Source organism: Mastigoproctus giganteus, chromosome 9 (genome assembly GCF_048544385.1).
Source record: "Mastigoproctus giganteus isolate SK-2022 chromosome 9, ASM4854438v1, whole genome shotgun sequence".
In the NCBI taxonomy this organism is placed as follows: Eukaryota; Metazoa; Arthropoda; class Arachnida; order Uropygi; family Thelyphonidae; genus Mastigoproctus; species Mastigoproctus giganteus.
Genome location: NC_143583.1, coordinates 221,994,590 through 222,009,408, shown reverse-complemented (window position 1 = coordinate 222,009,408; position 14,819 = coordinate 221,994,590). Strand labels below are relative to the sequence as shown.

The 14,819-nt window shown below is 39.1% G+C and overlaps 1 protein-coding gene across 1 annotated transcript in view; it reads right to left on the bottom strand.

Moving 5' to 3' along the window:
- The window catches only part of LOC150081130 (focal adhesion kinase 1-like), a 1,307,299-nt gene that overhangs the window by 524,987 nt on the left and 767,493 nt on the right, over positions 1-14,819 (bottom strand). The window contains exon 18 of the mRNA XM_090380936.1: positions 7,156-7,271. Within this exon, the coding sequence (XP_090237062.1) occupies positions 7,156-7,271 (116 nt within the window). The remainder of the gene's footprint in view (positions 1-7,155; positions 7,272-14,819) is intronic.

Sequence of the window (14,819 nt, the reverse complement as noted above, 5' to 3'; positions counted from 1 at the left end):
AAAAAAAAATTATCCAATAAATCCTCGAAAGCCTTACTAGTGTGTGAATCACCAACCCACAAATTCCAGTCAATATCCGAGAATTTAAAATCTCCCATTATAAGACACTAATTTACTGGCCCACTATTTCTCTGCACAATTGCTCATTATACTCATCTGATTCATTAGGCTTATAACCTACACACCTTCTCTCATTTTTCCATTATTAGTGCTTATGTCACACCAAACAGACTCAACATTGCATTGTCCACCAACATCAATTGGATGCACTTCCTTAGATATTATGTGTTTCTTAACTAACAGCATAACCCCTCCTGTGCTGTCTATCCTTTTTGTACACATTGTACTCCAAAAATTCCAGTTCTGCACTTCTTATGGCTGTGTGACACCATGTCTCTGATATCCCAACAATATCTGCCTTTGATGTCTTGACTAGCACTTCAAGCTGATCGAGCTTATTAACTATACTCCTAGGATTGGTGTACATGCAAGTAATAGTAGTAGTAATAGTAGTAGTAGTGGCATGTGATGCAAGAAAGCATGTGTATGAGCTTATGCAGCATCGGCAAAAAAAAAAAAAAATCACACCATTCCCTACAAATGCCTGTCCAGTTCCTTTTTAAATTTATTTAACCTATCAACTTCCACAACGACAGACGGAAGTTTGTTCCAGCAATTAATCACCTGCTGACTAAAGGCAAATTTCCGCACATCTATTCTACATCTGTCTTTCCTTAATTTGAATTTATACCCCCTTAGGTTAATCTGAACAAGTAGAAGGTTCCCATCAGAATTCAGCATGCTCAACCCATTCATGGCCTTATACACCTCAGTCAGATCACTGCGCAGGTGCCTAGTATCCAGCCACTGCAATTTGCAGAACTTAAGCCTCTCTTGGTAAGAGGATCCCTTCATTCCCTTCACCAATCTTGTTGCCTTTCTCTGTACACGATCAAGTAAATCTACATCCTTCCTAAAATGAGGCCTCCAGACATGTATGCAGTACTCAAGGCATGGCGTAACCATTGCCTTATACAGAGGGACAATCACCTACTTTTCCCTGCTAGCAAAATTCCTATATATCATTGACAAAACCCCATGACCTGCCCTGGCAGCCTGTCTTTATTGCTCAGAAAACTTCATATCTGACTACACAATTACTACCAAGTTCTTTTTCATTTTCTACCACCTTAAGTGTAGTACCACAGAGTTGGTATGTTTCTCTGGGATTACTTCTACCCATATGCAGCACTTTGCATTTGTCAAGGTTAAACTTCAGTTGCCACTTCTTAGCCCATCTGCCCAAATTAGCTAGATCCTGTTGTAGTAGCACACTGCCATTACTGTCATTAACAATCCTGCCAACCTTTGTATTTTGCAAACTTCGACAATAAGCCTGATATACCTTCATCAATATCATTGATAAATATACAAAACAACAGTGGACCCAACACCGAACCTTGCGGGACTCCATGAATAACATTAGTCCACGAAGAGCAGCGCCCATTGATTACCACCCCCTGTCTTCTCCCCCTCAACCATCCTTTTATCCATTGTAGCAACTTACCCTTAATACCATTCTGCTCCAATTTGTACAATAGTCTGCCATGTGCAACAGTGTCTAAAGCTTTCCTGAAATCCAAATATATGATATCAAAATTATTTTTTGCATCCAGTTCCTTTGTAACCACATCATAATATCTTATCAAATTTGTCAGACAAGACTTTCCCTTAACAAACCCATGCTGTATCTGAATTATTGCTGCAGTCTTGGCTAGATGATCCTGCAATGCATCTTTAAGCAGTGACTCCATTATTTTAACTGGAACAGAAGTTTAACTAACTGGTCTGTAATTACTCGTGTCACCCTTCGATCCCCTTTTGCGAATTGGGGATACATTTGCACATCTCCATTCTGTGGAGACCTAACCTGAGTCCAAGGATGCTCTCATAATTATGGTAAGGGTTTACTTAGTTCTTTGCCTTCTCCTTTAATATAACTGGATAGATCCCATCCACCCCACGTGCTTTTCTTATGTTTACCTTCAACAATTTCTCCTCCACTTTGCTCTCAGTTATTACAAAATAATTAAGCTCCCTGCTACAATTGGATAACCTTCTGCCATTTTCATACCTTAACAACTCCTCATGTGTGAATGTAGATGCAAAATACTCATTCAGTTTGTTTGCTATCTGAGCAGGATCATGAGTCGAACCATTGATATCAAGCGGACCAATCAGATTTATTCCCTTCCTTTCAGAGTTTATAAATGTAAAGAAATCCTTGCTGTTTTTCTTAGCATATTTTGTCAAGGATTTCTCGTAATCTGCCTTCTCCTGCCTAACTGCCTTTGTGACCTCATTACAGACTAGCTCATATCTGCCATAGGCTTCTGAATCGCTTCATAATTTATATGCATCCCATGCATGTTTCTTCTCTGTCACGAGTCTCATTAGTTCATTTGATAACCATTTAGGCCTTAACCTCGAACAATATTTCTTAATAGGTATGAAAATTTTAGTAGCTTCCACGATTAATTCCTTGAATGCTTCCCACTTAGATTTTACAGGTGCAAGTATACATGCACCTGTTTCTACTCTTAGTTACCCTAACATAGCCCATGTATTTAATTGTTCCCCTATGACTCCCAGCCATCCTGGAAATTCCCATTGCCTTGCTTTCCAGGCTGCTGCCCAATTGCATTTCAATAAAAGTAATGCAAGAATCACTTTTACCTCTGCCAGCGGTTACTGTTAATCTATTAATCCGTGTATCCCCCCAAGCTAGCAGTTTTCTGACCCACCTAACTCTGCCTCGATAGCATCAGCAAATATTATTGCACCCTTTCTATTTAAGTGTATCCCATTCCTGTAGAAGCAGTCTCTCCTGTTAACAAGCACAAGCCAAGCTGAGAAAAATTCTAACCCTTGAGCCTTGCACAAATCTCTCCAGGGCCGAATTGATCGACAAGGCTCTCATCATATACTCCCTCCTATCATGTCTGGGCAGAATTGCAGACACTTTTCAATTCAACCCTAACGCACGGCTTTTTTTAGCATTGTCTTGTACTTGTTAAGTAATTCTGCTGGTCTCCAACTCTTAATATCGTTAGTGCCAATGTGTACAACAATATCATCCTTTGTTCCCTTAAAATATATTTTCCCTACAATGTCATCAGCCTTTGCTCCTGATAGACATACCCTGGTCCTGTTCCATCTATAACTTGAACATATAAAACTTGCTTGAACATCCTAAACTAATATAGATCTCTGTATGGGATGACCTGGGGGAGAGGGTTATCAGATTAGAATTGATCATATAACCATTCCAGGGACTAACAGAACTTATGCTGAAAATTTAGTGTCAATCTGACATTTCCTTGTGCAGTAACAGTCAAACCTTCATTCATTTATAGCAATAACTCAAAATTTTAGTGGCGGGAAGCCTAATTCCCCTATTGATTCAATTTTAATGAACTATGTGATGGCTCAACAAATATTTTTAACAGACCCAAATAAAAAATTTCATAAAACTCTGTCCATGGGAGTCGAGCTGAGTTGTTACGTGTGGACAGACAGATGGGTAGAAAGGTGGAAGATAGTAGGTATTTTAATGAATGCAACTAAATACTAGTGTAACTTATATTGTTCCAGCAATGCGAACTGTGCTATTTTCATCTCAATAATGCTTGGGTTGGGTGTGTGTGTGACCAAAGGGCTTCTAGCCAGGAACCTATCATAGGCTTCTGTGTCACATGACCCTGAGCAGCAGATCTTCTCTAACTGCAGCCTGACTGGTTGTGTCGTTATGTACAGTGAATCCATTTACAGGCAAATTTATGGTACAGCTATGGGTGCACCCATTTCTTCAGTCCCGGCAAACATTGCAATGGAAGAACTGGAAAATCACAAGTTTGTGGGTTTGCCATATCCCATAGCCTTTTGGTATTGCTATAGATGAGGTGTCTGTGATCATTCCTAGGGAGACCGACTTTTGCGTCACCTCAACTCTCTGTTGCCCTTCATTCAATTCACCATTGAACTGGAGTCGGACAATGTCCTTCCTTTCTTGGATGCCCTTGTTTGCCATAAGGGCACGTGCTTAAAGACATCAAGTCTATTGCAAGCCGATGTATGCTGGCCAATTCACCAACTACCAGTCAGCACATGCACACAGTCAACTTCTCGGCACGGCGCAAGCCCTACTAACCCGAGCAAGTCCTACTAATTGGACCCACTCCAGTTCTGTGAATGAGAGGCGCACTGAGATTGTTAATGTAAAGGCAGATCTGGCAAAGAGCAGCTACCCTACCAGTTCCCTAGATAGGTTTGACCTACAGGCTTCTGACTGCATTGCCAACCCCAGGACCACATGCAGTGATCACCCCGTCTCGACCACCTTTATCCCCTACTAACTGAACTGCTCACAACAACTTTCTAGGTTCTTGCAGGCTCACAGAATAAAGTGCTTGCAACTTCTGGGCAGAAGATTGCAATCGCTCATTTCGAAAGTTAAGACATCAATTTCTCCTCTCCTGCGGAGTAGCTTAGTGTATTGTATTTCCCGCCGTGACTGCATTGGCTGCTATCTTGGGGAACCTGGCAGAAGACTCAATAATCAGGTCTCTGAGCAAGAGAAAGCTATCCATTCTGCAGACATGGAGCACTTGGCAATTGCTGAGCACTTTTGGTCTACCCAGCAAAAAATCGACCGACACTGAAATGTCAAGATTATTGACCAATCTTGCCACTAACCATCACCGCGTGTGGGTGGAATCACTCCACATGTCATGTTGGGGCGATTCCTTTAACCAGAGCAGAGGAGGTCGCATTCACCCATCACTGAGGCAGCCATCCTCCTAGTTGACAAATGTTGACATTCACAACATTACCAAGCATTGCAGCTACAACTGCAAGCCTCTACCCTTCCAACAGCTAATTGTTGCTTGCACCTGTAGCACACGGTTTTCACTCGCGCGACCACCATAACACGCACATGGCATTTTGTACTTTTGCAATAATGGTCACAACTGAAGAAGGACATTGTGATTTACTGAAGGAATTTTGTGAAGAAAGCTATTGTGATTTATTACTTTTATTTTGTTCCGATTTTAACTGTTCCAGTTTATTAAAGTGCATTTTTTAATTAAATCTGTTCTATTTAAACTGTTTTCTCAGTGATAGTGCTTGTTTATGTTAAATACCAATTAGGTGGTATCAAACTAAAAAAAAAAAAAAAAGTAAAGTGTTTATGTTATGTTAAATACCAATCAGGTGGTATCAAACTCAAAAAAAAAAAAGTAAAGTGCAGCCATTATCAACCCACTGCAGGATGGAAGCCTCCTCAACTTTTTATGCTGAGGGAAATGGACCATAATCTGCCACGCTGGTCCAGTGCGGGTTGGCAGATCGACCGTATTCAGCAGTCAGGGGCTTGAACCCTGGTCTACTCAAAGAGCGTGTGCTACTGCACTCCCGCTCCTGCCCACTCGGCTACGGAGGCCGTTCATCAAACTCAAGGTGGTCGTGAATAAAAATGATACTGTCTGACATGAAATCCTCTGCACATTGTGCACAGGCTTCTGAAATGGCTCATGAGGTTCTGTCAATGATATTAGCAGAGGCATATGATGCAAGAAAGCAAGTTTATACAGCATCAGCAAAAAAAAAAAAAAAAAAAAAAATCCCATCTATTTGCACCAAAACGTTGTCCAGTTCTTCCTAGAATTTATTCAATCTATCAACTTCCACAGTGACAGATGGCAGTTTGTTCCACCAATTGACTACCCACAGCTAAAGGAAAATTTCCACATATCTATTCTAAACTCTCTTTCCTCAATTTTGGAATATGTCCCCAAGGCCTTATACACCTCAATCAGATTACCTCAAATGTGCCTAGTCTCCATAAACTGCAATTTTCAGAACTTAATCCTTTCTTGATAAGAGCATCCCTTTGTTCTCCTCACCAGCCTTGCTGTCCGTTTCTTCACTCATTCTATCAACTCTACATCCTTCCTAAAATGTGGTCTCCAGACTGTGTGCAGCACTCTAGGTGTAGCCTGACAATTGCCTTATACAAAAAGGGATAATCACCACCTTATCCTTGCTAGCAAAATTCCTGTATATCATTGACAAGACCCCATGACCTGCTTTGCCACCTGGTTCTTTTTCACACAGTTGGTGGGTTACTCTGGGGTTACTGTTAGCCAATAAAGGCAAGTAAGTGATTATCCCATTTTATAAAGCAATGGTTAGGCTAGCTGTTGAGTTCTCCATATAAGTCTGGAAAACTCACTTTATGAAAGAATGTGAAGCTCTTGATAAATGGGTGCAGAGAAGAGCAACTGGAACATAAAGGGGTAATCTTACACAAAAAGCTTCAATCCTGCAAATTGTGAAAACACTTGAAAACTATGTACTCGTGAAATTACCTGCCTGAAGTGTTTATGGCTTTAAGTGAATTGAGTAAACTTTAATTAGAATTGCGCATTCTAATTTCTCTCAAAAAATTCATACAAAACTTAAATTGAGAAATAATGGCTCCAGGACAGATGTTAGAAAATTTGCTCTCTGTGAGAAAGCAAATTTCTTGGAATAAACTACCATTTGGTATTGTGGAAATGGGTAGCTTCAATAAATCTGAGAGGAAGCATTAGACATATTATTATAGGGGATGGACAGATGAAGTGGAAGTATTTATTTATTATTATTTTCTTTATTTGCTGATGCTGTATAAGCTTGGTTCTCTGCATTATTTGTCAGTACTACTACTACTACTAATAATAATTATCTCTAGGAGAAAGTATAATTAATAATTCTCCTTAACCAAAATACAAATTCAGTGCAAGATATTTAAGTAGTCTATGGGTATGCGCTTTTGAAAATCATTCAGAAGCAAGTTTGGGAAGCCCCAAATTTGGGAAACCATGTGGTCATTGCTAATACTAATAAGTATATGCAAAGTTAACAACCCTAATTGTAAATAAATTCTGTGTATCCAGGTGAGCATGTGAATAGACATAGGTATCTACACATTTAGTTACGAGAATGGGATGTATATTCATAAGCATAAGCAAATGCAAATTTACTACCTTATAAAATAAATAAATAAATAAAATAATAAGAATAATAAATGTAATCAGCAAACATACTTACCTGTGTACAAATTTTCGGCTTTCCAAATAAGATAAAGCAGTACTTAGCTGGTAGGCATACAGAATTAAAGTTGACAGATCCAATCTATGTTGATTGTTTTGAAGATAAGCTCTCATCTGAAAAATATATCCAGTAAAATAACCAAATAAATTTATTATTTCTTTTTCTTGTCTGGTGCAGCATAAGCCATAGGCTTCCTTACACCATGTGGCCATTGCTAATACTAATAAGTATATGCAAAGCTAACAATCCTAACTGCAAATAAATTCTGTGTATCCAGGTGACCATGTGAATAGACAGATATGTATGTATCTACATATTCAGTTACAAGAATGAGATGTGTATTTATAAGTGTATTCGCTTACCTAATTCATGGTTTTTCAAATGAAGCAATATATTTATATTCATTTTTCTATTCAAGTGATACTGATTAATAATAAATTTTTAAGTCTAGCCATAGAATATGGCTAGACTTAAAATTCCCAATAGGTCACGCAGGATGGTTTTTATATTTAACTGGCTATGGAACGCCTGGCCCTTGTCTTCATTCTTTGCCCATAGCGCATTTTCCTTTTTAAATCTCTATGAGTTTTATTATCATGACCTTGCTAGAATTGAGACCTGTAATCTCTACATGTTATATGTATAAGATTTTTATAGTCTATATAATGCATGTAGAAAAGTTAAAAGGGATATTTAGTGGTAAGATCAGTTTTTTTTTTTTTTTTTTTTTTTCATTTCCTGTGATGCCAAATTGGCATGGGATCAAGAAACAAGAGATTGCTGCACAGTCAATACTATATATGACTGTGAGTATAAAACTTCACCCCAACAGCATACATTTTGCAGGTTTATGGTAGGTTTATGTGCTAATATTAAGAATGGACTGTATACAATTGCTGGATATTGCAAGTGTGAAAAATGATATTCAACTTTATTGATTTAACATATAAAGAACATCCGCTTCCATCTGATTATTTTAGACAACATAAAAATATTGAATTTTCAAAACTAATGCACAGTGATATATGAATTTATATGCTAAACATTTTTATGCATAACTCAATTTACATCAGAGTCATGAGTGTGTTTAATTATATTTTTAATTAAGATAGCAAAGTGATTTCTGATTTACAATATTAATCTGTTACCAAAACTCCCACACAATGTTACAATCACCTTCCCACCACCTCGCATTTATTCAAACCACCCAGTTCCACAACAACAGATAGATGAAAATTTATTCTAACAATCACCCATCCACTAGCTGAAGGCCAAACTTGGCATACCTAATTCTCTTTTTATTTTTATATGAAAACCCAAGAGCAGAAGGTATCAGAACCTATAGTACTTAGTATCATGCATGAGTTGGAGGTTGAGAATATGAAAGAAAATACTTGTATTTCTGTAAATTGTAATATTCAAGAAATATGTATGAAGGGAGGTTGTTCAAGAAAACAGAAGAGACTACTTGGAGATCAGAATTTAAGGAATTTGTTGTGAATATTCAAGAATTTGAAGCTGTGTGTGCAGGGCAAGTTTCTCAAACTGGAAGATAGAATGCAATGTGTTATCACGAGCAAAATTATGGATTTCCAGTCAAGGGAAGAATGTTATTAATAAACAAGATGAAAAGAGTGGAAGAAAGAACTGAACCTTGGGGAAAGCATTAGTGGAGAAGTCCGAATATAGAGAGATGTCTCCATCACCTGTAGTGAGCGTTAGAGAAAAATATCGGAGACCCAGTTGCAAAAACACATAGTGGTATAGTGTTTGGTGTAAGGCACCAGTGGTGGTTTTCCACATCTGCACCATAAATTGTCTTGTGAAGAAATACAGTGCTCTGTAAAAGCGAGAATTGAATGTAGCGAGTGGTTTATGTTAGAGTTGTGTTATGTTCTGTTTTGTGTCTGGCTTCTTGGCAGCAGATCCCCTAGTGGGACTCTACATTGCTCACCAGCACAACCACTGGGAGGTGAGCCATGGAATCCATTTTTCTCTGGCAAGTCTCTGCCAGGGGTTGCCTGAGCATCTTCGATGGAGACCAAGTAAAAAAAATATATAAAAATGTGTTAGTGATGGTGAATGCGCAGGAGTGGAGTGGAGTGGAGTGGGAGTTAAAGTGTGTAAGAAGTAGGAAGATGAGGAGAGAAGGCATCCTCACATCCTTTTGATGGATGACCACAAAAGCATTGAATGGGCTGTACTGGGAATGGTAGGAGGTGGTTTACCAAGATCATAAATACAAGAGTTAGAAGAAGAATGGGATGGACACAGATCAACTTTATCTTTAGCTACAGTGGCAATAGAACCATCAGATATTGATAGAGGTGAGAACAGAGATGGACAATTGTGGCCAAAAGCTTAATCAAGAGACCAAAATGCTCGAATACATTCCAGACAAGAAGCACATTTTCTAGTATTAGCCTGTTTAAAATTAAGTTTGGACTGATTAATAACTGCTTTACAATTGTTGTGAACTTTGGTGAAGGCAGAAAATTAACAAGAAAAGAAATCTAGCAGATCTTCCAATTTTGCATTCTTATCATGCCAAACAACACAAAGTTGAGCATGGTCATGAGAGAAAGGCTCCACTGGAGAAGAGAGACCATTGCACAGATGTGATCTGAGGTGACTAGATGAACTCTCAATGCAACCATGTAGTTGAAAGGGTTATTTATGAGAAAACTATCCAGAGTGTTGGCTCTGTGGTTTGGATTGTCTGCTATTCTGGTAGGTATATGAGCAGACTTTGCAAGGTTATTAGTAATTGCAAAAGTAGCCTGAGCATCTCAACCAGCTGGAATATGAACATTAAAACCACAGAGGAAAATTACCTCACTGTTAGGAAAGTTGAATGGGAGAAAGTCAAGTTTCAAAGAGAGAAAGTACAAGAGTTCCAAGTGATTAGTAGAGTTGGAAGAATGATATAGAAAACAGATGAATTAGATAGAATGGAGTAGAAAGATTTTAAGTCACAGAAAATTGAAAAGAGGAGATTCCAAATTACTAAGTCTGAACAGGAAATATCAGAGCAGACTTATGCACAAGCACCACCTTTGAATCGATGAGCATTGGTTGGCTGAGATGAGCATTGGTTGAATCAACCACTGCTCATCTCAGTAATAGGAATTATGTCAGAAAAAGTAAGTGAGAGTGAGCAGAGTGTAAATGGAAATGACCATCATTGAGATGGGAACTGAGTCCACATATTTGTGAAATTAATGAGAAAGTGTTTGGAAGATTAGTTTGACAATTCATGATGTATTCGGTAGTAAGAGAAAAAAGGTAGGGAGGATATCCTGTATGAAGTAATGAAATTTTTGGATATGGTATTCACATGACTTCACCAATGGAGAAGAATATTGTTACTTATTCTTGACGGATAACACCTCACCAATAAAAAGTCATTAAGCTTTGAAATAATGCCATCTGGTGGAGGTAACCACTGAGAATAAGAAACAATAGACCTTCATTAGTGAAGCATTACTTCACAACTAGTTGAAATAATCATGGCAACTAGTTGTTTGTTGTTTTTGTTATTTGGTTTTTTAGGAGCATTAGCAACTAAGGCCATATTGCTCCAGGAATATGCGGTGGTCATTCCCTGACCTTTCCGCATGTTGTTTTCTTGTTGTTTGGTTTTTAGGAGCATTAGCAACTAAGGCCATATTGCTCTGGGATATGCGGTAGTCATTCCCTGACCTTTCCACATCCTCCGTATTTGGTGGTGACGGGTTCGAACCCCGGTCTAATCAAGAAGCGTGTGCTACGCACTGCTGCTCCTTCCCACCTGGATACGGAGGCGCCAAACCAGTTGTAAAGGTATTCAAAAAATGAGAAAAACTTAAATGATGCCAAGTTTAACTACTTTAGTAGGTTGCTGCGTACTAAAATGATGCATTTACACTAACCTATATATCAGTAAACTTTCTTGCAACATGAGGCTTTAGCCCTAAAATCAATTTATCTCTTAATAAGTAGCAATGCTGAAACAAATTTCTTTTCCAAAGAAATACTAGACAATGAAACTTGATGTTTCAAGTGTTTGCTCAATTGCTCCTCTGACCATTCTGAGGATGGTCAGAGGAGCAAATGAATCATTTATAATTTAGAAATATGATTTTCTTAGATTTCCTAACAAAAAAAAAAAAAAAACACCCTTGGGAAATTTAAGTGTGCAGTCACATGTAATGAACCCGTTTAAAAAAACTATGTTATTAGAACTGATTGCTGCTCTTGTTTTTCTAGATTGTTTAACTATTTTTTATTTTATTTATTTATTTTTTTTTTTTGTTTACAGAAGATAAGTTTGCAATCAAAAGTGCAGACTGGGTTTATAGACAAATATTTACAAATTGACAGAAGAAGAGAGACAAAAATCCTACACAGAGGCAGAAACTGTTTTTTCTCCACTACTGAAAACAATCAGTAGTGGAGTTGGATCTGATAGCTGGATCAGTAGTGGAGTAGGATCTGATAGCACTCTGCTCTGATATACATTGCATGGTTTGACAAAGCAACTAAGCAAACCCTTATCGGTAATTATGAGAGCATCCTTGGACTCAGGGGAGGTTCCCACGGACTGGAGATGTGCAAATGTATCCCCAATTCACAAACGGGGGATCGAAGGGTGACAGGAGTAATTACAGACCAGTTAGCTTAACTTCTGTTCCGGGTAAAATCATGGAGTCACTGGTGAAAGATACATTGCAGGATCATCTAGACAAGACTGCAGCAATAATTCAGACACAGCATGGGTTTGTTAAGGGAAAGACTTGTCTGACAAATCTGATAGGATATTATGATGTGGTTACAAAGGAACTGGATGCAAAAAATAATTTTGATATCATATAGTTGGATTTCAGGAAAGCTTTTAACACTGTTGAGCATGGCAGACTACTGTACAAATTGGAGCAGAATGGTATTAAGGATAAGTTCCTACAATGGATAAAAGGATGGTTAAGTGGGAGAAGACAGAGGGTGGTAATCAACGGGTGCTGCGCTTCGTGGACTAATATTATTAGTGGAGTCCCACAGGGTTCAGTGTTAGGTCCACTGTTCTTTTGTATATTTATCAATGATATTGATGAAGGTATATCAGGCTGAATGTCGAAGTTTGCAGATGATACAAAGGTTGGCAGGGTTGTTAAATGACAGTAATGGCAGTGTGCTACTGCAACAGGATCTAGATAATTTGGGCAAATGGGTTAAGAAGTGGCAACTGAAGTTTAACCTTGACAAATGCAAAGTACTGCATATGGGTAGAAGTAACTCCAGAGAAACGTACCAACTGTGTGGTACTACACTTAAGGTGGTAGAAAATGAAAGACCTGGGAGTAATTGTGCAGTCAAATATGAAGTTTTCTGAGCAATGCAGACAGGCTGCCAGGGCAGGTCAAGGGGTTTTGTCAATGATATATAAGAATTTTGCTAGCAGGGAGAAGGAGGTGATTGTCGCTCTGTATAAAGCAATGGTTAGGCCATGCCTTGAGTACTGCATACATGTCTGGAGGCCTCATTTTAGGAAGGATGTAGATTTACTTGATTGTGTACAGAGAAGGGCAACAAGATTGGTGAAGGGAATGAAGGGATCCTCTTACCAAGAGAGGCTTAAGTTCTGCAGATTGCAGTGGCTGGAGACTATAGACCTGCGTGGTGATCTGATTGAGGTGTATAAGGCCTTGAATGGGTTGAGCACGCTGAATTCGGATGGGATCCTTCCACTTTTTCAGATTACAAACCTAAGGGGGCACAGATTCAAATTAAGAAAAGACAGCTGTAGAATAGATGTGTGGAAATTTGCCTTAAGCCAACGGGTGGTTAATTGCTGGAACAAACTTCCATCTGTCGTTGTGGAAGTTGACAGGTTAAATAAATTTAAGGAGGAACTGGACAGGCATTTGGAGGGAATGGTGGGATTTTTTTTTTTTTTTGGTTGATGCTTGCTTTCTTGCATCACATGCCACTGCTACTACTACTACATTCCAAGATTGAGAATGTTCCCCATGTGTCAAAGTGCAACAGGATGAAGAAGAGCATTGATTCGCATGAAGAAATTAAAACAAGTTTCACAGAGCTGCCCAACTCAAACCTAAAGCCTACAATCACAGATCAGCAATTATAACAGATTTGCTACTGCAGAAAGTTGATGAATTTGATGAAAATTGAGGTATTGCTCAAAACATCAAAGGCAGATATTGTTGGGATATCAGAGAAGTGGTGTCACACAGACATAAGGACATTGTGTACAGAAAGGATAGACAGGACAGGAAGGGAGGAGGGGTTATGCTATTAGTTAAGAAACACATAAAATCCAAGGAAGTGATGCCAGTCGACATCGCTGGACAGTGCAGTGTCGAGTCAGTTTGGTGTGACATAAGCATTGGGAGATCAAAATAGAGAGTAGGACTGTGCTATAGGCCTAATGACTCTGATGAGTATAATAAGAAACTGTACAGGGAAATAGATTGGGCAAGTAAATTAGAGAGTCTTAGCATGGTGGATTTTAAATTCCCAGATACTGACTGGAATTTGTGAGTTGGTCACTCACATACTAGCAAGGCTTTTGTGGATTTATTGGATGATTGTTTCCTACATCAGCATGTTCAGAAGGCAACTAGAGGGAGTAATACATGTAGACATGTATAGTATCTTATGTAGGACGGCACCTGAACGAAAGTTCATCTCCGTCTTTGTACACTGTGATGGTTACAGAAAGCACTGTAACAGGCCAGAAATGTGTGTAACGTTATGTTCGTGCAGTGTGTGTGTTGTTGTGTTGTTTAGTTGTTTCTGGCCGTTTTGTCACCAGGCAGGCGATCACCTGGAAAGCCTGCCCAGTGTCCGTCTACACCACGGGGAGGTAGGCCACAACTGCGCAAGAACCATGGCCAACCTCAACAGTCACGTACTGAATGTCCAAAGAGGATTTGGAGCCATTCAAAAGAACCCCGCGCCAGCAAGCCGGCAACAGCACGCGCGCGCGCACGCACGCACGCACGCACGCACGCACGCACGCACGCACGCACACACACACACACACACACACACACACACACACACACACACACACACACACACACACACACACACACACACACACACACACACACACACACACACACACACACACACACACACACACACACACACACACTCCCAGGAGAAAGGACAGCAGAAGACGAAGAAATAAGGATGAGAATAGCATAAAGTAAAAAAAAAATAAATAAATAAAATAAAATAAAATCTTTATCCATTTCTTGCCCACATCTGTATGCAGTGCTGCCCAAAGTGGTCCACAAAGAGAAAAGGTGTATTGTCAAACAGAAGTTGTAATGTCATTCAATCATGATCGGCAGGAACAAGTTCTAGATATAATTCTGAATTCTGTTAATCTGGAGTGGTGTCAGAAGTCTCTGGTAGATGACGGTATCACTGAGCAGAGGTTTAGTTGAAGAGAGTCTTGATAAAGGATGAGTCAGAGAAGTGCAGCATCTGTCAAAATCTTTGTGTGTTCTTGAAAGCCACAACAATTTTGTATATGACATCATCAGGACGACGAGGCAGCGCACAGTTGTATTATGATTTATGATGCATTTTCAGTTTCATTTCTTGAATTAACATTGAGGTTGAGAGCCTTCCTGCGATTAAAAGCAGCATTG